The sequence below is a fragment of the Paramisgurnus dabryanus genome, chromosome 4 (assembly GCF_030506205.2).
Source record: "Paramisgurnus dabryanus chromosome 4, PD_genome_1.1, whole genome shotgun sequence".
NCBI lineage: Eukaryota > Metazoa > Chordata > Actinopteri > Cypriniformes > Cobitidae > Paramisgurnus > Paramisgurnus dabryanus.
This window is the reverse complement of record NC_133340.1, coordinates 17,425,113-17,448,931: the sequence shown is the minus strand read 5'-3', so window position 1 is coordinate 17,448,931 and position 23,819 is coordinate 17,425,113. Positions and strand designations below refer to the sequence as shown.

The 23,819-nt window shown below is 40.1% G+C and overlaps 4 protein-coding genes across 8 annotated transcripts in view; 1 reads left to right on the top strand and 3 right to left on the bottom strand.

The window, feature by feature from the left end:
- The window catches only part of col5a3b (collagen, type V, alpha 3b), a 32,299-nt gene extending 28,868 nt beyond the window's left edge, over positions 1-3,431 (bottom strand). The window contains exons 1-2 of one of the 3 annotated variants that reach the window (XM_073814464.1): positions 3,299-3,431; positions 2,177-2,337 (exon numbers count right to left, since the gene is read on the bottom strand). In XM_073814464.1, coding sequence (XP_073670565.1) covers positions 2,177-2,258 — 82 coding nt within the window. In that variant the 5' untranslated portion in view covers positions 2,259-2,337; positions 3,299-3,431. Of the gene's footprint in view, positions 1-2,176; positions 2,411-3,298 lie in introns of those variants that run through there. The other 2 variants (XM_073814463.1, XM_073814465.1) reach the window with 2 other exon arrangements.
- A 2,865-nt stretch (positions 3,432-6,296) lies between these two features.
- txndc11 (thioredoxin domain containing 11) lies at positions 6,297-11,818 on the bottom strand. The gene is made up of 12 exons (XM_065270733.2): positions 11,270-11,818; positions 10,452-10,668; positions 10,154-10,251; positions 9,952-10,081; positions 9,712-9,805; positions 9,510-9,622; positions 9,228-9,425; positions 8,586-9,090; positions 8,285-8,430; positions 7,995-8,107; positions 7,056-7,136; positions 6,297-6,936 (listed from the first exon to the last, which is right to left on the bottom strand). The coding sequence occupies exons 1-12, from the start codon at positions 11,392-11,394 to the stop codon at positions 6,435-6,437; spliced, it is 2,322 nt and encodes a 773-aa protein (XP_065126805.2). The 5' UTR covers positions 11,395-11,818; the 3' UTR covers positions 6,297-6,434.
- A 551-nt stretch (positions 11,819-12,369) lies between these two features.
- On the bottom strand, positions 12,370-17,367 carry LOC135752348 (bifunctional apoptosis regulator-like). 2 transcript variants are annotated; one of them, XM_065270837.2, is made up of 8 exons: positions 17,228-17,367; positions 16,451-16,768; positions 15,466-15,664; positions 15,143-15,306; positions 14,151-14,295; positions 13,434-13,610; positions 13,151-13,350; positions 12,370-12,991 (listed from the first exon to the last, which is right to left on the bottom strand). In XM_065270837.2, the coding sequence occupies exons 2-8, from the start codon at positions 16,693-16,695 to the stop codon at positions 12,823-12,825; spliced, it is 1,299 nt and encodes a 432-aa protein (XP_065126909.2). In that variant the 5' UTR covers positions 16,696-16,768; positions 17,228-17,367; the 3' UTR covers positions 12,370-12,822. The 2 variants fall into 2 exon arrangements, with proteins under 2 accessions (XP_065126909.2, XP_073670629.1); XM_073814528.1 differs by lacking the exon at positions 17,228-17,367 and having other exon boundaries at positions 16,451-16,993.
- Positions 17,368-17,401: 34 nt separating this feature from the next.
- parn (poly(A)-specific ribonuclease (deadenylation nuclease)) lies at positions 17,402-23,566 on the top strand. Of its 2 annotated transcripts, none has more exons than XM_065270741.2 (27): positions 17,402-17,438; positions 18,112-18,152; positions 18,488-18,565; positions 18,644-18,723; positions 18,819-18,886; positions 19,090-19,171; positions 19,346-19,406; positions 19,491-19,653; positions 19,754-19,816; positions 19,940-19,978; positions 20,223-20,265; positions 20,341-20,421; positions 20,568-20,624; positions 20,705-20,782; positions 20,886-20,929; positions 21,012-21,054; positions 21,141-21,216; positions 21,319-21,429; positions 21,598-21,667; positions 21,754-21,809; positions 21,897-21,983; positions 22,064-22,138; positions 22,223-22,400; positions 22,482-22,588; positions 22,666-22,732; positions 22,829-22,908; positions 23,019-23,566. In XM_065270741.2, exons 2-27 carry the CDS (start codon positions 18,134-18,136, stop codon positions 23,066-23,068), a joined length of 1,956 nt encoding a protein of 651 aa, XP_065126813.2. In that variant the 5' UTR covers positions 17,402-17,438; positions 18,112-18,133; the 3' UTR covers positions 23,069-23,566. The 2 variants fall into 2 exon arrangements, with proteins under 2 accessions (XP_065126813.2, XP_065126812.2); XM_065270740.2 differs by having other exon boundaries at positions 22,829-22,947.
- The last annotated feature ends 253 nt before the right edge of the window (positions 23,567-23,819 follow it).

Below are 23,819 nucleotides of genomic sequence, written 5' to 3'. Positions count from 1 at the left end.
GGTCAGGGGTTAAAGGTCAATGGTGAAGTTCCCTAGACCTTAGTATGGAGTGTTTTCTCCAGTCAGATCTCACAGAGAGTCAATGAGAGAAATTATAAAGAAAAGAAGGGCCAGAGGCGACTCTCGAGGATCCTGATGCCTAACATGCCGAAGCTTGTGTGAAAGTGCTGAAAAAACTTCAAGATCTCCTCGTTCCGCTGTTCTCTTTACATCAGACTGATGAAGATCATTGCAGAAACCTATCACACCACTGCTGTCTTTACACTCACAATCTTATTTGGGGCTACCAATAACAATGTAAAGTTGATTCAGACATAAGCCATCGGTCCTTCAAACAACCAATTACATGCACGAATTATGATATGACATCATCAGGAATGTATGACTACAGCACAATTGTTAGAAAGAACCTACAATGAAACATGAAGAATTTGACCCAAAACCACATAGAGTATATGTGTGTGTGTGTGTTGAGTTAAGAAGGTCAATAGCTACGGTACATGGACACCTTTTGTCTCCACTGGAATGAAATCATTGTGATTAATAAATTCTAGCGTTTACATGAACACTTAATAATGTGATGGGATTGATGTGCGTGTTTATATGGCACAAGCTTTAAAACATATTTGATTATTTGACATGCACAGAATGCACAAATATAGTTTCACGCCGTATTAACATACGCATACAAGCTATCTTGCTAAAATCTCAATGAAAATTTAAGAATAAGAAGACTTCATCTGACTCCCTTTAACAACACATGCTTGCGTTATTTGCGTCATACGTCATTACGCCAATTCTACGTCATTGCACATGCGCAGAGCGTCCCAGTTTTAGTTATCAATCCGATGAAGTGTTTACATGTCCTATTGAATGGATTACAAACTGTATAAACCACCCCTCTCAAATCCACTAGATTTTAATCAGCTTGGCTCTTTTTATTCTGATTGAGGTGTTTACATGGAGCATTTTCACCTTTAACATTTAAACCGATTTCAAACGTCCATGTATACGTAGCTACTGACATGATGTGACCCTAAAGGCCAATAGTGAAGACCTCCATGTGTCTAAGATCACACAGCACTCAAATAATAACACATCAACCTCTGACGACCCTATTATGATCATGACATCACTGATGACATCATAGCACGAATGCAGTTTCAGTGTGCAGACAGACACTAACCCACATGCAAACGTGCACACTTCACAGTATGCACAACAAGGACATCCGGTCAGTAGGACGTAATCAACAGATCCTGAAGTCATCAATCACTGAAAACATTTCAATCTTATAATGAGCAGAGACGAGCCGGTGAGAAGCTCTCTACAGACACGAGTACTACACAAAGTTTGCTCCTCGTGGTTAAGTTGTACTTGTTTAACATACTTGAGTCAGAAATGAATAAGTATACAGATCAAGGGTCTATAGCTACCAGGCAGATGTTGTATACAGATAATATGACACCTGCAGCAAGTACTTCAGCTTAAGTTCAAATCCAGTACAGAGAACCAGAGACTGAATGTTACCACGTGCGTTTTATATGGAGATTTTGTTTAGGCTTTAGTTTAATGAAACACATTGAGACGCCTGCTGTTTTAATAGAGATCTCTCTTTCAGCACAGACAGACAGACAGACAAAGAGTTCATGTTTATCTGAAGAACAGTGAAGTGCTGGACAGTTTCAGACCTGTTGGGAATGTGCTCTGCTCTCATCTGTCAGGAGATTAATACTCGTCCTGTCATTGAAAGCATAACTAACCTAATCATCTGAAGCCCTCAGAGAAATCTCTGTGTTGTTTTAATACGGTACGGTAACTAGTACAGCACTAGCTGAAATCTGTTAGATCTCCACAGATCAATGACTTCATGAAAATAAAGTAGAACCATGAAGACAGACGAGACGATGAGAAGCAGCTGCTCAATATCACTTCCAGACCTTCATCACACACAACTAACATCTAAAGAAACCATACAATCACTCAATACTACATGAAACTAGAAGCATTAAAACACTGTTTCTGAGTCAGTCTCTACAAAACATAACAGTGATCAGAGAATTAAAAACATTGAGAAAATCTGAAGAACATCATGAGACCTCATCATCATCATCATCACAGCAAGAAGATAAAAGAGTTAATCAAGAGTTACAGACACACGTGTATGTGTGTGTACCTGCTCGTGTCACGTGCAATATTAATAAAACAATCAGTGGCGTCACAGCGGTAATCCATGGATTCTTCATCATCATCATCATCAGCTCTTCACCTGCAGCCGCCTGCCCGCCGCTCGCGAGCGTTCTGTGTGCGTGTGTGCGCACGTCCTACCACAAGAGACTGAACAAACCCGGAGGAGAAAGAGAGATCAGACTTTTACCTTATCCATCCTCTCTCTCTCTCTCTCTTACACACAAACACACTTTCACTCTCTCTCTCGCTCTCTCTCACACACACTTTTTCTCTCTCTCTCTCTCGCTCTCTTTCATACACACACTTTTTCTCTCTTTTTCTCTCTTTCTCACACACACACACTTTCTCTCTTGGTTGTTATATTGTTACTGATTCACCATCATTGTGCGTTGTTCATTTGTTAGCAGTGTTTTATAGTTAGTAACAAATCACTGCTGATTTTAAATGAAATCTGTTGTCATTTATATATAAAACATCTCTCTCTATTTAAAAAGATAAATCAGTCACACAATATGACAGCACTTTAAATTTTCAACCATCAAATGCACATTAAACCTGGAAATAATCACTACAAGAGTGTTCAGATGTAACACATTCTCACTAAAACATTCATCAAATTTATTTTGTGAAGCCACAACATTTCATCACTGTGAATTAAATCATTTAATGTAAAACAATAAAAGAAATCACACTGTCTAGACACATACTTCACACAACTATCTGTTTCTTTTCTTCATCTTGTTATAAAAATCTTTTAATTGTCCTAAAACAGATTTCATTATGAAGAATATTTCAGTTGTTTGACATGAAAATATTTAACATTTCATTGTTCATGTTGATCTAATCAGATATTAAAAAGACGAATAACATGCGACCCATTTTACAGACATTGCAGGCACAATGTATCTCTACCAGCCCCACCCATCACAAAACACCCATCACACACACACACACACACACACACACACTTGAGCGTGCTACAACAAGATGTTGAGCTGCCCAACTAATAAAAAATGTGCTAAAATTCCTGTTGTAACTGGGCCTAAGGACAGACACACGCACACACACACAAAAACAAACACACACACACACACACACACACACACACCTTCATTAGCTATACTGAAAGTTTTTTAAAGGTGGTGTGTGGGTTAAAGGTCAAGCAAATCATCATCTTCATCATCTGACCCTGACCTCTTCATCTTCACCTTTTCAATCACAGCATCATCTGCAACTAGATAGTAAAAGACTGCAGTCTGAAGATGAATGTGTCATTATCTTTCATCAATCATAACCTTAATGTCTTCAGTATGCAGCACTACATCTGTGTGTGTGTGTGTGTGTGTGTGTGCGCGTGTGTGCGTGTGCGCGTGTGTGTGTGTGTGTCTCTTTCTCTCATTTATTAGTTAGTAGACTTTAGTTAAGGGCTAAAATCATGATGTTTGCAGTCTTTCTAGTTTAATAATCAGACGTTATGATATTAATATTATTTGAATGTGTGAGTAATGAATGTCAATGTCATCATTATTGATGTGAAGTTCAGTGATGTGACCGCTGGGTGGCGCTACAGACTCATGTTGTGCTGACTGGAGAGATTACACACACAGTGCAGAACATACAGCTGTCTCTTTCTTTTATTAGTCACATCATCAGTCTTCAATCTTAAATCCAGCATATAAAGGTTGTGCGAATGTTGTGTTGTTTGTGTGTCAGAGACGCTGTAGAAGGACAGAGTGCCCGCTGAGTGCCAGTCCAGATCTATTAGCATCAGAGATGTCTTTAAACACTACTGCTGTTACTTCATTATAAAAAGCAGTGAGTCTGATATTATTAATGATCGTCTACTGTATTTAAACACACCCCCAGCACTCTTTCTATTCCTGCTGATGTCTTTATATGAGACTGATATTCCAGTATGTGACCCGCTTCATTTAATCTCCCAGCGTCCAGTGAGACTTTACTTACACAGAAACCGAGAAACATCATCAAATCTCATATCATTCACACACACGTCACCTTTCTGTGGTCCTCAGACAGTATGAGATGAATGTTTGCTCTTTTTGGATTTGAGATCACAGACATCTGAACACAAGAAGAGACATTTAAATCAGAAAACTTCACATTTACTAAGGAGTATACAAGATCACAATGTTTCATGAATGCTTCTTATAAATGTAACTATGACACTGTGACATCTTTTGATGACTCTTATCTTATATAGGTTATAAGTGAAGACTGGTGGAGAGCAGAACCAGTTAACTACAAATAAAACTATAGAGATAAATACCTCAGTATTTGTAGTTTACAGTCTGGACTCTCGAGAGCATCAGAGATGAGCTTCACTCCTGAATCCTCCAGGTCATTGTTACTCACATCCAGATCTCTCAAAGGGGAGTTTGAGGACTGGAGACGTGAAGATAAACTTTCAGTCAGCAGTCAAATCAGAGCTCTGTGTGCAGTAGAGAAAAACAACATTTAATCATTTAACTTTAATGCTGTCATTAAATATCATGTGAACATACAGAAGAAACAAAGCAGAAAGCATCAGATGTGATCTCATACACTGATCATCATAGATCAGATCTTGTTTTAAACGGTTTGTTTTGATCCTCTGATCTCTTAAACCGGTGATACAACAAACTCTTCAATTTACTTGAATCTTGTTTTTCTTTTTAAGAGATCCCAACTAAACAATGTTATGACTGTATGAATTTAACTTGTGGTGATGTAAATCACCTCAGCAGCTCCTGTCAGGGTACATACGTGTCTGTTTGACGGTTTAGAGTACTTAGTTAAACCATTCACTCACTAACATAAGGAAACTACAGACCACCAAACCTGTGAAACACAAGCACATTGGCTATGTTTACGTGCACACAATTTTGTCAATCCGACTGAATTTAATCTGACTGCATGTTACGACAGTACAGTCTGCATGCACACTAAACATTGCTATCTGATTAAAATGTTGCTTTGCATGTACATTAGTTATAATCCCAACCAAATGTCTGCGCAAGCGCACAGCCAGGGTTGCCAGATCCATGAATTAAAACCAGCCCAATGGACATTGAAAAAAATCCCAAAAACAATGACAGCCCAAATACCAATAACTAATGAACCAAATCCTTTCATCTTTAACCGGCAGAAAAAATAAGAACTTGCGGTACCTAATTTTCTACAAAAAGCAGTGCACAGCATCTGTCGTCGAGTTCACGTTTTATCTCTGGATAAATGTACAAAGTTAAGTTTGAGAAAGTTTTTAGATAAAGGCACAGAAAACACATTTTTCAAAAGGTACAATGCTATTTTATTGTTTTATGTAATGTTATGAAAGACATGAACGCTGCAGAATGTACAACACATGACTCCATTATCTTAATAATGTGTGTTGCCATTGCCTTGCTATTACATGTTTCTGTGAATTAATTCATGTGATAAATATATAAGAGCATGTGCATAAGGTATTTCTGCATGTGATTGAGAAAATACTACGATTCACACTGTTACATGAGTACTTTTCTCCTGATGATCGGATCACAGATCGGACTACACCACTCCTTTTAATACGACCGAAATTTGCATCCGATCGACCTCAACACGATTAGGAACAGATTATTTGGTTGCATGTAAACATAGCTATTGTCACTTAGTTTACAATTATAAAACAAACCTTTTTGCAAAAGTCCCTCAATTCTGTACATTAGACACATGATTTAAAACTAACAGCTCTTGTGTTTCACTGAGATTTAAAACATCAGACGCTGAGATCTGTAAATACTGTAAGCTTTTAGGATGAGTTTATTCAGAGATAACACAGAGGTTTGGTGTCGATCTATGATCACAGGTCTGCTCCGGTCCATGTGCTTCACTCACCTGATATTGTTTTCTAAATCCAGTAGATAAATGATTTTAATGTGCCACTGGAAATCAAATCTCATGAGCGTGATGAAGACCTGAAAGGAGAAAAAAACTGAAAGAGAATAAATGAGAGATTCTTCAGCTGTAAGTACAGACTTACCTCTCAACATCCCCTTTAAATACAGATCCATAAAGCTGTCTTAAAACAACATAACATCGTAAAGAAAAAACACACCAACAGAGTCAACAAAGGGTAAAAATCACTCAGTCTTTGATTTATTTAACACATAACAATCAGACAAATATAAACAAATCCCTGAATACTGAATCACAGTCCAAATGTGTGAAAGAGAGCAGCTCTGAGTGACAGGAATGATGTCTGTCTGCTACCTGTCTGTCTGTCTCTCTGGTGTCTGTCTGGTGTCCGTCTGTCGGGCCGTCTGGTGTCCGTCTCTCTCTCTGAGAGCACTCAGAAGCACTTTCAGCAGTGAGTTTTCCTTCAGCAGCTCTTCAGATGCATCAGCGAGTTCCTGTAGTTTATAAACGGTGTCAGTCAGCTGACGTGTTTTCTCCTTGTACAGTGTCTCTAGACGCTCGCTCTGCGCCTGCAGCTCGGCATTCTGGGATTGAAGCGTGTGAGTGTGCAGCGTGAGACGCCGGTTATCCCTCCACAACACAGCGAGCTGCTGAGAGAGACGCTCTCGAGCCCGCTGCAGAGAAAACACTTCCTGCTGTAGGACCTGAAGCTCCGCCTCCAGAAGAGACTTTGTGCCCAGTCCACCATCTGACTCCGCCCAGGGGGCGTGACTCGTGTGCTGCAGGACAAACCGGAGCAGGTTCGGAAGAGTGACAGGGGTGTTATCTGGAAATTTCACACTCATCTGCTTCCTGTCAGATTGAACAGTGCATATTTGAATGACATTATAGTTTTTACCCATGTTTAACCTCAGTGACCCACGTGTACCCGTGTAACACACCTGTGTATAATCTTAGTAATACAAACGTACCTTTGTCTTGGGAAGAATAGTATGGAAGGCAGATGATCCACCATAAACTCCCAGGGTAGATCATTCAATGCCACATTCATCCTGAAAACAAGATCAATATCAATCAGGATTACTGTTAAAGAAGCTCCACATTTAACATCTCTGCCATCCCATCCATAACCAGAGACAAAATCCACTGACACATTACAAAAACTCAGTTCTTTCAAAACATTAATGGCATGTTTACCGAGGGGCAACCTTCTGATCTCTCTGTTGAAGCCAATACAGATGTGATTTAAACTGCAGTTCATCGATTGGCCACTAGAGGCTCCAAAAGGGAATCAATTCCCATAGAACTCCATGTTAAAATGGCCAACTTTACAGTAGAAAATAATATGTTTACATTCTGGTACAAACATTGTTTTTGGTCTGTATTGCTAATTTATCCCTTTATGAGAACTGTGAGGGGGGTGCATTTTATTGTAACTCATCCGTTTAAATTATATTAAGCCTTAAACTTCTGCATAATTAAGGGCGTGGCCACTTGAGTGACGGGTGAACAGCCACTGCTGTCACTAGAATCGAGCTGGGCGGGTGTGGTTTCAGCAACCAGCCACCTCAACTTCACCCATGTCCTGCCTCTTTACCCATTTTGGGTTACCCGTGTGTGATGCACGGTGACGTGCAGCCAAGATGGCGACAGGAAGCACCGCCTACTTTAAGCTTCAACAAAGCTCTTTACAAACCTATGGGTGATGTCAGACACTACGTCCCTATTATTTTTACAGTCTATGGATAAAACAGACACTGCCTTAAAGTCATAAGACACTTTTTTTTAAGAATTTGTAATTTCCTACAGTAATTAGAATATGACACATTTGTAATTCTGCTAAACTAATCTTTAATGTCACATAAATAAAAACTCTACAGGTGTTAAAATCCTCAGAGAAATGTTCAGACCTGGCCACAGTGATGGTGTTGTTTCCCTGAAACAGACGAGCCAGACGAAGAAACACGTGATTCAAAACTGAACAGAATCCACACCAGCCTGAATAATACAACAACAGCACATCCTGCAGACACAACAATACACATTTACATCACATTTATATTATATACATTCATTATATTTGTGTGATTTTATGAAAAGATCTTGATTATTAGGACCGTCTACACTGCAGTGATGTGATATCATGGCTCTCCCTTGACTTTCTTATGGTTTTGACAGTTTTGATGTCCATCTGTCTTACCTTCTGTGAATCCATGACTGTGTCCAGGAAGCTGTGTGAGGTCACTTCCTGGATAAGAGTTTGTGGGTGATGCTGTTGTTTTTCCTGTCCAACCAGATGTCTGTGTAGAGGACTGTAGGGAGCGCTGAAGTTCTGAATGAAACGCTCTGTAGAGAGAGAGAGAGAGAGAGAGAGAGAGAGAGAGAGAGAGAGAGAGAGAGAGAGAGAGAGAGAGAGAGAGAGAGAGAGAGAGAGACACACATCCATGAGTTGACTCTCTACATTAAACTAGGACACTAACATCATGTGTCTGTGTTTATACCCAGTGAATGAGTGTCGTTGAGCAGATAGTGTGTCTCGTCTCTGAGGTTGATGATGGTGATGAAGGGCAGAGCGCTGTGCTCGGCTCCGAGTCTTTGTGCCAGTGGCCAGTTAAGGTCAGAGTCCAGCAGATAAAAGCGCAGCGTCTTATTGGTCCGACACTGCAGGCCAGCGATGGAGTCGTATGTATGGGGGCGGTGCTGAGATTTCTGCTGGGCTCTGCAGCAGATCTCGTAAAGGTTATACGGACTGTAGGAGCTCTGGACGTGACCGCAGAAGGAGCTCAAGACCGGAACCTGATCCAGAACCGCCTGCAGCTCCAGAACTGAGCAGTGGGAGCGCACCGGAGGAAGAAAACGTGAGCTCGGACCTGAGCGGCTGACACACATTTCACAAACATTCACCGGACCACTGGAGACCGGCAGTGACTGACAGCATTGAGAGACAGAGGACACGCCCACCTCCGACCCGCAGCAGGAGTGATACCGCAACGCCAACTCAGAAACCTGACACAAAGTAATTACATTAAATTCTGCTAAAACTGAAACGTCTATGAGAACAACTGAAAAGTTACTGAGAACACATCTACACAACGATTATTTGTCATTATGTTTGGCTGTATTTACTTAATGACATCAGGCACCTGAGTCAGCAGCTGATTGGCTTGGAGAGGATTGTGTGGAAGGAATGTAAGGAGGGCGGGGCCTTTCAGTAGCTCCGCCTCCAGCGAGTAACTCTTTGCTCCCGTTGGCTGAATCCAGTGGACAAGACTCTCTCTGTTCTCATACACCCAATCACAGACGTCTTCGGCTGTAAAGTTCCTCTGATCCCGCGGGAAAACCTGACAACAGGAAGAGAACAGAACAGTTTTAACTTCACTGTAATGGACGTCTCATCTGAATCAAGGTGTGTGCGTGTGTCTCACCAATGAGCTGTTTAAACGCCGATGTAAATAAACACTTTCATCTTCTCTCAGTAAAACACTCTCTGCAACCGCCTGATTGGTTACCACCGCAAACTGCACCGGCCCTTGATGATCTGCCCCAATGAGAAGACTGAAGGTTACATCTTATATAGTTGATGAATCAAGTGGAAATTCTGCATTAGTTTAATATACGCGTTTATACCTCGTCTGAGCGCCATCAGAGCTGAAAACAGAAAGACGAGGTAACCAGCAGGCTGAGGAGACGAGTTAAACTCAAAATAACCCACAACACCCTGCTGTAAGAATAAACACACATTTAACACTCAAAGATTAACCATCAGCATGCGTGTAGATATGACGCTCATTCAGCTCTTCATTAGGAGATTAAAACAGTTTCACTTTAAATAGGAAAAGAGGTCAAGTAATGATGAGTTAAAGTTACCTGCTGGTGGTTAAGGAAGGTGTGCAGGGCTTTACGGGTGGGTAGGTACGTGAGTGGACGTGAAACTCTCTGAATGAAACTCTCCAGATACTCTGAAAGAACCGGAGCTCTGTACTCGATCGGACCGAACCTTTACAAACACAAAACCCTCAGCGTTTCATTTCATCATTAAACCAAAGATAAGCGAGCGATCGTGCTTTACCTCCTGTAGTAGAGATGAATAACAGGATACTGGAAGAAGTTCTTCTGCTTTCTACATTTACCGTGATGCCACCAACAATTCACTGCCACAAACTGCACCTGCATTACATTACATCAACATTTATTCATTTAGCAGATGAATTAACACCGATTGTGCCATAAACCTGCACACACAGTCAATTACAAACCCGTTCTCATGTAAGTAAAGTGTAGTCAGACTAGAATCTGATCCAGTCTGGTTTTGTTTATGACATATCATCAAAAGGTGGATGAGAATCAGTTTGTGATATCTGTCTCACCTCTTCAGCCAGCCGCAGGGCGACGTGTTGGACGTGTTGTCGTGCAGTGATGGAGCGAGCGCACCAGGGGGCGTAATAAAACAACACAGACACATCAGCTTCATCTCTGAGACGATATGCTTCATCTAACTGACCCAGAAACAGATCCACCACAGGAACACCTGCAGTGAAAAACCGAACAGGACTACGAGCGGCCGCTACCACGTTCTTCACCGGACTGACCCAGAGAGAAAGAGAGAGAGAGAGAGAGAAATAACATGAACATTTTGATCAACACTTTCTACAAACTATGTGCATGTGTTAAGTGTAAAAAAACTTTTTAACCAAAAGAATTTCAGTTGTTAAATAAACTACAAGTTTTTATAATGATATCATTGCAGCCTAGGTACAGTCTGCTGAAATAAAACAGCGAGACCAGCATATGTTGTGTTTTGGTTCTGGTTTGCTGGTGACCACCACATCGTTCCCATGCTGGTTTGGTGGTCATCAGCATACCAGCACCATAACACAACATATGCTGGTATTGCTGGTATGACCAGCATGGGATGCTTGTGCTGGTTTTCTGATGACTAGCACTAAACCAGCATGGGAATGATGTGGTGGTCACCAGCAAACCAGCACCAAAACACAACATATGCTGGTCTTGCTGTTTTATTTCAGCAGGGAGGTGAACAAGATCAATCCTGTGGTAAATACATTATAAATGTAAACACATTATCTGAGGTTTAGTAAATGTACTATGAGTAATATGAGCGCACAGGTGAGCAGTAAACACATTATATTCATTTATAAATGAGTGCAAGTATAGATTCTTTTACCCCCAAGTGAATGTTATGGGTAATATCAGCGCACAGGTGAGCGCTATCGCCCCGCAGCAGAGTTTGGGTCTTCTCGCCATCTGATCCGCCGCCTGCCGGAGCTGCACCCGAACCCTCCGCAGCATCACAAAGCCGCAGCAGCGACCATCCCAAACCTGCAGAACCAAACCAACCAGATCAGAACAAACACGCGCTACACCAACCTCTCAAACACACGTATCACTTCCGCGAGAGGCGTGGAGCCAATGACAGGGCGAGGGAGCGTCTCTAAACTACAAACGGAGATACGGGTGAAAGGGAACGTCTCTAAACTACACACATAAACCTGAATAAAGATATCCGTCTTAAAGAGCGTACTCACAGAATCTACCGAAGTATGTTTGACCTACAAAATTTTGTTTGACTAGTTTGATCGCTCTGTACCACAGCTGCAATAGTGTGAGCTCCACGCCAGAGCATGGATCTAAAAGCTTGACGTCAATTATGCAACTGTTTATATTCTCCCTTAGCCACAGCTCCCGCGGTCATACAGCGATCTGTCTGACTCTGAACAGCACCACATCAAACACTTAATGTTGTCTTACAGTATGACAATGTGTGTCTGTAGTTCTTATACTCTAAAAAATAAAGGTGCTTCATGATGCCATACATAGAAGAACCTTTCTGTCTAAATGGTTCTTTAAAGCACCTTTAACATCTGAAGCACCTTTCTGTTTCACAAAAGGTTCTTTAAGGTAATAAAAGGTTCTTCAGAATATAGAAATGTATAAAGAAATGGTTCTTTAAAAAACCTTTGACTAAATGGTTCTTTGAAGAACCAAAAACATTTCTTCTATGGCAACGCTATAAAGAACCTTCAATTTTAAAAGTGTACTCCATCAAATAAAGTAGGCTTACTGCAAAACTATTCTGTACCTGGAAATCAAAGTTTTCCTTCTTACTTTCTGTAAAGCTGCTTTGAAGTGTAATGTGAATTGAAAAGTTTTGTGAAGCCAAACCATAAAAAAACAAAAGATCTTTATTTTTTAATACACCATTTAGGGCTAGATGTTAAAACGAAGTATTTTATTTTAATTCAACTCAAAGAATCACACATCGGCCTTAGAAAACTATTTATTACCGTCTTGAATGTTTTTGCAAAACTATGGCAAAATTAAATATTTTAAAACAAAGACAAAGATGGAACAGTCAATTAATTTGTTAGGTCAAATATGGAACAATCTATTAAAATAATATCAATAATATAAGAAGAATCAGAAAATAGATTTTTATAACAAAATATAGATTTGAAACAATTTCTATAAACAATAAATAAAACATACATAAATATAAACAAACATAAATGTGCACCCATCCACACATCGGTAAGTATCATTCAAAATGTAGAATTGAGCAGAACTGATTAACTTCTGATTCTGAGTGTGAACTGATTCAGTGTTTTTATTAAGAGTTTATGTGTTCCTGTATATTTGTATGATTGAGTTTAAAGGCCACAGCTGTATCATAGCTTTATGCTTGTGTGTGTTAAATATCCAGAGCTGCAGTGTCTGAATTTAGAAGTTTTTGCTCAACACGACTATATTAAAGATTGGGCTGAAGTAGAGGCCTATGTAGAATTCCCAGTTACAGATGAACTGAGGGATGATCGGCCACAGCAGCACGAATATTAACCACTGCGACATCGTCTTCTTCAAATGATGCCACATCCTATTAGGTAGGGTCCTGAAATTCACACACAACATTAAAGAGATCAAATGAGATATGGGAACATCACAAAGTGTTACTCGGTGCAAGTCCTCAACAACTGAATGTTAGCTCAGTATAAAAACATATTATTATTTTTTATGTTTTAGTGAAAAACTGTCTGTGTGGTGTGTGTACATTATTTCTCCTCTGCTCCATAGTCTCCAAATAAATGTGATTTCCAGCACTGACAATAATGAGGCATTTAAGATGACAATACGTGATGTCCAATAATGAACGTTCAGCCAATTCCATGCAAATTCAATCAGCAGATGATAGGGCAGCAGACAGTACATGACCAGAAACCCCGCCCACTGACGCCACGTTGGCTGATCATGCTACGCCACACAGAGAAAGAGATCATGCAAGTGTTAGTTGTAGCTCACACAAGTTAACAGTGAAGAGTAAAACAAACACACACCTGAGTTTGGTGGGATGGGTCATCCTGCGTTGTGTTGGCTCTTTGTGCAGGCCAGGAGGTGTGGATGAATGGAAGAAACGTTTGGTCATAATCAAACAGATAGAGGTAAAGCAGCGTAACACGCGGAGAATCTCTCAGACCAATCAACAGAAAAAGAGATTTCCCTAAATTCATGGCCTACACAAACAGAGAAACACACAAATTAAAGAAAATAACATAACCTTCATGATAAAGATTTTAAGTGTGTGAATCTGCAAACTTTTGATTTTTGTGTATTGATTCAGACTTATTTGAGGAGAGATCATGATATTTCTGTGGATCAATTTTCTTCTCATCTGTAATAAATATTCTACAAATCAATTTGATTACAAGATTTCAGGAGTGACAGATTTTACTGTCAAGAGTACTATTTACAGCATGACAGTATTCATGGTAAAGTCCCGTGCTTGTCATAAACAAAGACAGAACAATAAAAACTAAAAGTGAAAGTATAAAGAAACAACAACAAAAAATATTTTAAAAAAGAAAACCTAAAACGATCAAATTAAATTAAAAGCAAAAACTGAACAACTAATATAACAGAAATGTTCACATACTGTGGCAATGTTTAGTCTCTAAGAACTGCAGCCAGTATTGTTGTCTGGGTTTAATTTAAGTTAACACGCGCCTCATGTTTGTTACACACAATAAATACCAGCATTCATGTTTCAAACACACCTTATACTCCCACAGGTTTCCTGGTGCTTTAACTCCGAGATGTTTGATGTTCTGGATCTCCTGCAGTAAAGCTCGTCTGTGGAGAGGATCTTCTATCCTGAACGGAGCTTCAGACAGATCCTCATCTCCGAGAACAATCAATAATCTGTTCACATAAACACATGTTTAAGTTGATCTTAATTAATATAAACAGAAAAGTTAAATGAACACTGCTGGGTATATATATATATTGTCCCAATCTTACAGAGAGATGAGGAGATTCAGATTCAGATTTATTCTTTATTGTCCTCGTTAGAGGAAATTTGTTTCCACAGATTGTACCCATCACATTCAACACATAATACACACATATAACACAAACAGATTACACAATTAATGAATTAGGGGCTTTTATAGCTACAGGTACAAAACTTTTTCCTAGACGTGTTTTTTTTGTATGGTAGCTGTCTGTATCTACAGCCTAAAGGAAGGAGAGTAAAATATGAATTGAGAGGTTGACTAGGACAGACAGACAGCTACCATACTAGGAGTTAAAAGAAGTGCAATCTGTAACTTTATCCTCTCTATCACCATCTCTATGTAAACTCTATTATTACTGGTAGAGTTATTTCTTACCTTAGGTTTTATATATCCGCTGTTTCATTTAAAGCCATTATGGTGATCAGTGTTTGTTTTAGTTGAGTCTTGATTCTTAGCTTGTTAGTTTTTCTAACTGCTATAACTTTGTGTGTTTATAACATGTTTGTTATGGCAAAGAAAGACAACAGTGTAATTCTATTGTGGTCATAAGTACATAAAGTCTAAACATCATTATCTAGAAAATTCCCACAATGAAGTAAATGTAAATGTTTTGCACGCTCTTCAGCATATGTATGCATGCAAACCAGCATGTTTTATCACTGAAGTAATAATAATAATAATTTCTCTTAACCTTATTGGCTTTCACTGCACATTTATTGATTATTTAAATGAATAATGATGTGTTGCAATACCTGCCACTGATCTGTTCCCTTCTGAATGTTTCTCTGTATTGTCTGCTCCAGTCCCCTAACTCATCCATCCACAGAGTGACATCATCAACACTCCACCTGCTGACCGGTTTACTGACCGCATCCTGATCAACTCTGGGCCACATCATGTACAATAACAACAACAACTACACACACACACACACACACACACACACACACACACACACACACACACACACACACACACACACAAACACACATGGTTATCATGTTATTACATATTGTACACACAAACTCATCCCAAAACCTCTGTTTGTGTTTGTTTGTGTGTTTGTGAGACTCACGCTCATGCAGGACAGCGCTGCTATGACTCCAGTGTAAAATCCCTTTTGCTGTAGTGAGTGCTTTGATGCACCTGCACCATGAGCCCGTTTCTCTCCAAACTGATGGAACGCCAGGAGAACCTGACAGGCCTGCGGGTCACCCTGTACACCCCTTCTCCGTCTGTTCACATCATCTGGAAACAACTTCTCCACCGCGTCCCTAAAACACAGAGCGTTTCACAACCTTGACTAATCAAAGGAGAACTGATGGTGGGAATGTGATGATGTCTGGGTAAGGACTAAATTATCCTAAAATTACCTATGATTAGGGTTGCAAAATTCCAGGAATTTTCAAGGCTGAAAACTTTCCATTGGAATTAACGGGACTATATGGGAATTAACAGGAATTAATAGCTAGCCAGTAAATAGATATCTAAATGTACGCTATCACGATCATAATATTGTTTATAATGCTGTTGTGTTACTCAATGAAAGAATCAATTAAATTTCTACTTTAACAATTAAATCAGTCAAGACGTCATTTTGAAACATTTTATTACCTTGCATGTCTACTTATTACCAAACAAAATATTTATTGATGATATAGTTTCTATAAAGTTCCCCAAATTTCCAAATAGTTCCCATAAAGTTTCTGTTAAGTTTCAAATATGGATTATTTCCGAAAATTCCCCAGATTTGATTCCCCTGAAAGATTTCAGAAATTTACTGGAAACTTTCATGCCCTTTGCGGCCTATGATGCCCACAAGACTCTTCAGGGGGATCAACCAGGAACATAAGTAGAATGTTTAAAGAGACATTAGGTGAACAAACACAATTTCTAGGCAGGAAATAAACATTTGTAGATATATAGACCAAAAAACAACATTAAAGTAGAAATCCACTGACATTCAAAACACCAAGTAGATATTATACATTTAAATGGACCTACAGATGATACCCAAACCCATATACTCTATACAGACATGTCACAAATGTTTTGCTCACCGCAGGAGAATGTTGATTTTGGGAAAACCTTCCCATATCTCTCGACACTCTGGACATTGTGCTTGGCCGGAGGAAGACCACCACATCGCCAGGCAGTGACGACAGAAATTGTGACCGCAGGTGAGTGTGGTGGGATCAATGAGAAGATCATAACAACAGTGACAGGTGAACTCAGGTGCTGTCAGTCCCTCTGAAGATGATACACTGATATCTGAATCTATCCTGATGATCTCAGCATCCATCATCTGATCTTCATGTGAAGAAGACACACAACAAAATCAAGAGAAACCTCTCGGCTCTCATCAGAAGTTTGTTGCGCTGTAAATAGTTTAATAGAATAAGAAAATGTTTAGAGACCTGCCCACATCAAACACCTTCACTTTCACTTTTCATTTAGAAATGACAAATAATTTAAGCTTTTGTAGCATAGTGGTGTACAATGAAATCTGGATCCTATTCACTTCTACTATACACTATGCATGTTTTTTTATGTAAACACTTTATCCGACAATATTTGAATGTAAAGTGTCTGTCTACTGAACAAATAACTGAAATACATTTGAGTAGTGTGAGACCTATAATAACTAAAGCTATAGCACACAAATACAAAAACTTTTCCTCTTACATCATAAATGAGTGTTTTTAAGTTAATACATTTAAGTTAATAAGTTTCTTCGTGCCATTATTCAAGTCTAGACTAGACAGCGGTGTCACGTGACACCTGTTACTTTTTAAATCGTTGCTAATAATGAAAAACTTACAGTCGCTTATAATTACCGTTAATTCGTGTAAATATTTAACAAACTTGACAACTCGAGTAGATTTTCGTTTATATGTCAAACTTTATCGTGTAAATGACTAAACTCTATAAATATCTTCAATCAGGTAGTCTGGGCCTCAGAGCGCCGCCTGCAGGAGGACTCAGGGTCGGAACCGGAAGTGCGCATGAGTATTTCCGGCGGTAAGGGTTAAAGGTCCGAGTGTGTGTAGGTGCGTTCCATTCGACAGGGTCCCTATGGAGTGTTCACTGCTCCCTACTCCCTGAGCACGGTATATCAGTTGAAGTGGACTTAACGGACAATAACCGCTCATTTGGAACGGCCTGCAAACGTCATCAAAGAAAGTCAATGACGGGGTCGCGCAGATTGATATAACATAAATATACATAGGACTACATTCATATTTTAATTTTTATTTACTATCACATTTAAAATATGTACACTATACAATTAAAAAACATTGAGTACTACGTAATGAAAAACGTATGTTTATTATACACTTTAATTGACTATTGCTGCTATTACTTGACTATTAACAGAATTTAAGACTTGCTGTAACTGTCATGCAAATATGAAAGTAAACTTTTATTTGGTTAACTACGTGTATATATATGTGTTTTTAAACGATTGTCATATAATTGCATAGGGGTCTGACCGTTCTGACTCGTGATCACGTGATGCGCGCAATGACAGTTGGGTGATTATCGCTCTCCACTTCCTGTGAAGTGATGTATCGATGTTCCCTGATTCCCTATGCCGTGCGCAGTGCCCTTCGAACTGAACATGTTCGCTCCCTTTGGATTGGAATCTCACTTAAGATGGCGGAATACCCTGTGAAGTCCACTTCGCAGTCCACTTACGGTCGAATGGAACGCACCTTGTGTGAATCCCGTTGATTTGCAGGATGGAGGTTACGAGACAGAGTAAGACAATAAACCAATGCAATAAACCGATTCACAAGAATACAGCTCGATAGATACTGTGGCGTTGCGCTCGCGTGCTATTCTGCGCGTAAATGCGTGTGTGCGCGCGCGTTATTGTATGTGCATTAATGTGTGGATCATATAGGTTGTGATCCTCTGTGTGTATGATGCTGTCTTGTGTGTGAGTGTTTTAAATGTTTGTGTGTGTGTTTGTGCGTGGTTGAGTGGTTATGTGAACGTGTTGAATGCATGATGTTGTTTTAGTGCGTGATTGTGTATTAATATGTGCGTGCGTGTGTATTCATGTGTATATTAATATGTGTGATGTTGTGTAGATTTTAAGGAGGTTCTTCCACTGGTGTGTGATGCTGTCCAAGAGGCGGATTTTATCTCTATAGATGGAGAATTTACAGGTCAGTTAGTAAATAAACACACTTGTGTGACTTTTAAATGTAAGTTTGTGTTAAAGTGTTTGTGTGAAATGTGTGTAGGAATCAGCGATGGGCCGTCAGTCAGCGCTCTTACAAATGGACTCGACACACCAGATGAGAGATACAGTAAACTGAGGAAGGTAAATCACATGACCCGATCTGAGATGTTATCAGACGTGTTGAGATGTGGTGATGGTGCACGTGTCTGATCTGATTGATGCTTTGATTTCTCCAGCACTCCATGAATTTCCTCCTCTTCCAGTTTGGACTCTGCACCTTCAGATACGACCAGAATCAATCCAAGTGAGCAAACCACACCAATCGTACATCACAGGAACGCTTATTTTACTTAAAAATTTAAACCTTAATGTAATAAATCATATTGTGATGCATTTCATAAATGATTCAGAACGTATTGTTAAACTTACCAGAGATTGAATGTCTATCAGTTCAGTTCATCTTTATCTTGCAGTTAATATCAAACACTGTTTTTTTCTGTCATACAGATACATCACTAAAACATTCAACTTCTACGTCTTCCCTAAACCCTTTAACCGGACGTCTCCTGACATCAAGTTCATCTGTCAGGTGAGAGGCGGTTGCCTGTGGTTTAGTGTAGTAATTTGCAATAAATCGATGTACAGATCAGAGGAAACAATTTTCTGATATACATCTGTTTTGTTAATTGTGTCTTTAAAAGCGTTTGAACGTTAGATAACTTCATGATGTGTTGTATAATGCAGTGAATCGTTTTCTCCTCAGAGTTCCAGCATTGATTTCTTGGCCAGTCAGGGTTTTGACTTCAACAAAGTCTTCCGCAGCGGTCAGTGCGTCTCCACACATTAAATCTCTTTATATGTAATAACGACTTTGACTGACGGCTGTCAATCATGTGGTGTTACTATAGGGATCCCGTATCTGACGCAGGAGGAGGAGTGTCAGCTGAGGGAGCAGTATGAAGAGAGGCGGAGTCAGATGAATGGCTCGGGTCCGGTCACGTACACGCCCACTTCTGGGATGGGGATCAGTCACATTCCTGAAGACCAGAGAGGATTTATTAAGATGGTGGAGTGAGTGACACACACACACATGTACATGTACATGTACACACACCCTCTGCATTGAAACTAAGTGATGAAGCATTAGTTAACCAGATATTTGTGTGTGCAGAGAGAAAGTTGAAGATCTTCTGAAGAACTCTGAGAAATCTCTGGACCTGGAGCCCTGCACAGGGTGAGACACAGTTTCATGTCAGGTTGTGTAAATGTGTACATCAGCTGGTTTATTTATTCATTATGTCTATAGTATAGTGTAAGCGTGTGTGATGGATCACTGATGATATTCTGTGTGTTTCAGCTTTCAGAGGAAACTCATCTATCAGACTCTTAACTCAAAGTAAGTCCTGTGTCTGTCTGTGTGTGTGAAGATATGAGCGTCATGAATCATCAGTGCAACATGACTTCACATTTAATCCTTAAACGCCATCACACATGTGCAGTATTAAAGTGTTTGCATATTTAAAAATCTCTTGTGTATGCAAACAACAGTTGAATACAGTCATTATCAGCGTCAGTCTAATCTACACTGTGAAACGCATCTTCACGACAGGAAGTTGATGATGTTTCTGTGTTTTCTGCAGATATTCTAAAGGACTTCATGTGGAGACACTTGAGACAGACAAGGTACAAACAAACACTAAAGACTCTTATCTGTCTGTGTGTGAGGTGTTTATCATCTCTCGTGTGTTTGTGCTGCAGAAAGAAAGATTCATTCAGATCAGTAAAGTGGATGATGAGGAGAGGAGGAGGAGAGAACAACAGAAACACCAGAGAGAGCAGGTGCCTCCCTAAACATACAACATTCACATACACCCTACTGAGACCACGTGATGTCGTCATCATAATCCCCAACAACACAACATACTGACCTGACACGCACACAGTTATATGCCCTAGGCTAACGTTTGTGTGTGGTGTGTTTGCAGGAAGAGCTGAATGATGCTGTAGGTTTCTCTCGAGTTATTCGAGCGATCTCAAAGTCTGTAAGTAACTCTCTTCACGCGTCTTCAGTCTGAACACAAAACAATCACACGATCTGATGATGTTTCTATATTAACTTTAGGGTAAGCTGGTTGTTGGACACAACATGTTGCTGGATGTGATGCACACTATCCATCAGTTCTGTGGGCCGCTGCCTGAGGTAATCGATGATGATGATGATACACACACGTGTTTGTGAGAGCTGTACAGTCAATGCATTACACTGTGTGTGTGTGTGTGTGTATGTGTGTTTGTTTGTGTAGGACCTGGATGATTTTAAAGACGTGACCATGTCTGTGTTTCCCAGGTAATGATTGATAACCAACACATTGATCAGTTCTGATTCTGCCGGTTCTGGTTTGTGTGATGGTTTATCTTCTCTGTTTCAGACTGTTAGACACTAAGCTGATGGCATCCACACAGCCCTTTAAGGTTTGTCACGTCACATCTGTTTAGTAATCGCTGATCTATTGTTAGATTGGTTTCAATCATCTTGTGTTTTTGGGTTTGTGTTTCAGGAGATCATCAGCAACACATCTCTGGCAGAGTTACACAAACAGCTGAAAGCTAAACCTTTCAAAGCACCCACGACTGGTACTGACATGACACCTGCATTTCCCTGAGTTCACCCAAAATGAAACTGCTATAAATCAATGACATTGTGTGTGAGCTGGCATTTATTGTGTTTGTGTGTAGATTGTCCTGAAGACTTTCAGAGTTATGACACATCAACAGAACAGCTTCATGAAGCCGGATATGATGCGTATATCACTGGATTGTGTTTCATCTCTATGGCAAACTATCTGGGTGAGTGTGTTCACAATAAAAACACAAGCTACACTAACAAAAGTTTTATGGTGAAGGGCCCTGTGTTGTTAAACTAAACACAGAATTGCAATGTTTAATAGTGTCACGTTGTGTACAGATGTGCATGTGTGGCTGTTTTTATATTTGTTCTGAATCTTTATTCCTCAGGTACTTTCCTCACTCCTCCTAAGAGTCACATCTCTGCCCGCTCCAAACTCCTCGAACCCTTCTACAACAAGTCAGTGATACACAACTGTGTGTGTCTGTGTGTATACCGCTGTCTGCATTAGTGTTCATGTCACTTAATGTCTGCGTGTTTTGTAGATTGTTCTTGATGAGGGTGATTGACATTCCTTACCTGAACATGTGTGGACCAGACTGTAAGACACGCGCACACCACACACACAATATAAATACGGTGTGTGTATAGACACAAACACCTGTATCTGTCTTTCTCTGTGGTTTAGTGCAGCCTAAGAGAGATCATGTTCTCTACGTCACATTCCCTAAAGAATGGAAAACCAGTGACCTTTACCAACTCTTCAGTGCTTTCGGTAACTATCACACACACACATCTGTCTTCTGAGCTCTGTTAGTTTGTGGCTGAGCGCTCTCTCCTTCTGTTCTCTTTCAGGTAACATCCAGGTGTCATGGATTGATGATATGTCAGCGTTCGTTTCTCTCAGCCAGACAGAACAGGTCCAGATAGGTACAGTATTGCAAAACATGTTGACAAACCTCAGTGGTCCGAGTACAGAACCTTGCTGAACACCACATTTTTTTGTGTGTGTAGCCGTGAACACGAGCCGTTATGCAGAGAGTTACCGCATCCAGACGTATGCTGAATATTTACAGTCCAGACAGAAAAACACAAACACCAACAGGAAGTGGGCTGACGACGGGTGGGCGGACACTTCTTACAATGATCCTGCCATGACGACAACCTCTGGCTTCAGCCACGCCCACACCCAGTGAGTCAGAGCTTTTTTTGTAGACCCAGATGAGGAGACGATAGCACATGGGTGTTCTGATTATATTGTGTTTGTGTTTAGACATCATGCAGTGAAGAGAAGCATCAGTCCGTCTCTGGATGAGCAGAACTGTAATGCTGACAGCAGCTGGACTCAATACTGCGGTATAAAGAAGATGAAAACTGAAGGTGTGAAATATAACAAGTGTTTGAGTTGATTTGCATGAGCAGCAGTAATGCACACTTGTTTATTTTCTTTGTCACAGGAGGGTGTTCACAAACGCATGATGACATCAGCGGGTCTGAAGTGACAGGAGATTGGCTGAGACAGCAGTACGTGACCTGCTACCATTTTTTTTTTAAACCATTGGCTGCCTCATTTTGATGATGTAATGGTTCATAATCCGCTTGTCTGTTATGTTTCTTTAGGCCAGATGAAAGCACAGCGTGTGCAAGCCTGAATCAGGAGGAGGCGGAGCCAGACGAGTCCTCAACCAATCAAAGTCAAGGTAAACGGAACCGCAAGCACAAAAAGAGGAAGTCAGACGGTGAGTGTTCATCTAAAGCGAATGATATCATCGTGTAATACACATGTTTGATCTTTATTTTCTTTCTGTAGCTTCTGAGACGTCACCGCCGGTGCTCTTCGATGTTCCTCAGGTTTGGTAACGAGAGCTCAACAGCCAATCGAATCACTCTGTCAGTCCAGGTGTACTTAACAGCCAATCAAAAGACTGCACTTATAAAGTTTGCCACGCCTGTCATGTGGCACTGTAACTTCCTGTGACCCGGCCGCTTACATCTGTGTGACTGAGATTTAGAGCGTTTAAAGGTGCTGAGGTTCACTGAGCCGTTATCTTTATGTGTGTGTGTGTGTGTGTCTGTGTGTCAGGGTATGTTGTGGTATTTTAACACGGTTCAGAAGAGTGTGATTCCCTCATTTTTAAATGTTGTAGTGATGAATGGCCCGTGTAGCGTCCTGCAGGTTTATTTATTTCTCATGAGGGTTCTTCTCTTTATTCAGATTTACAGTGAGGGTTAAAAAAAGTGTCAATGTATGAATCCTGTATTGAGAAATGTCTTCATAATCATGATATATTTTGTATGATGAAATGTTAAAGTATTTCCTCCTCTAGGGGAGATCAAATTAAAGCGTCTTTCTTAGTAGATCTGTGGTGAATTTCTTTACTGTGATGTCAGGAACTCCTTCAGGGATCTCAAATCTTCCTCTTTGTGTTTGATGGATCTCTAATGATAATCCAGTTAAGTGCACAAACTTTGATCATGAGTTTATTTACAGCAGCGACTCGCCCTGCAGTCAGGTTTAAGTTTGAAGTTCAGGTGATTTTGTCAAAATCTTGAAATATGAATGACAAAGTGCAGAGTTTCTTCAGTAAATAAGTGAGATGAACTACGGTGA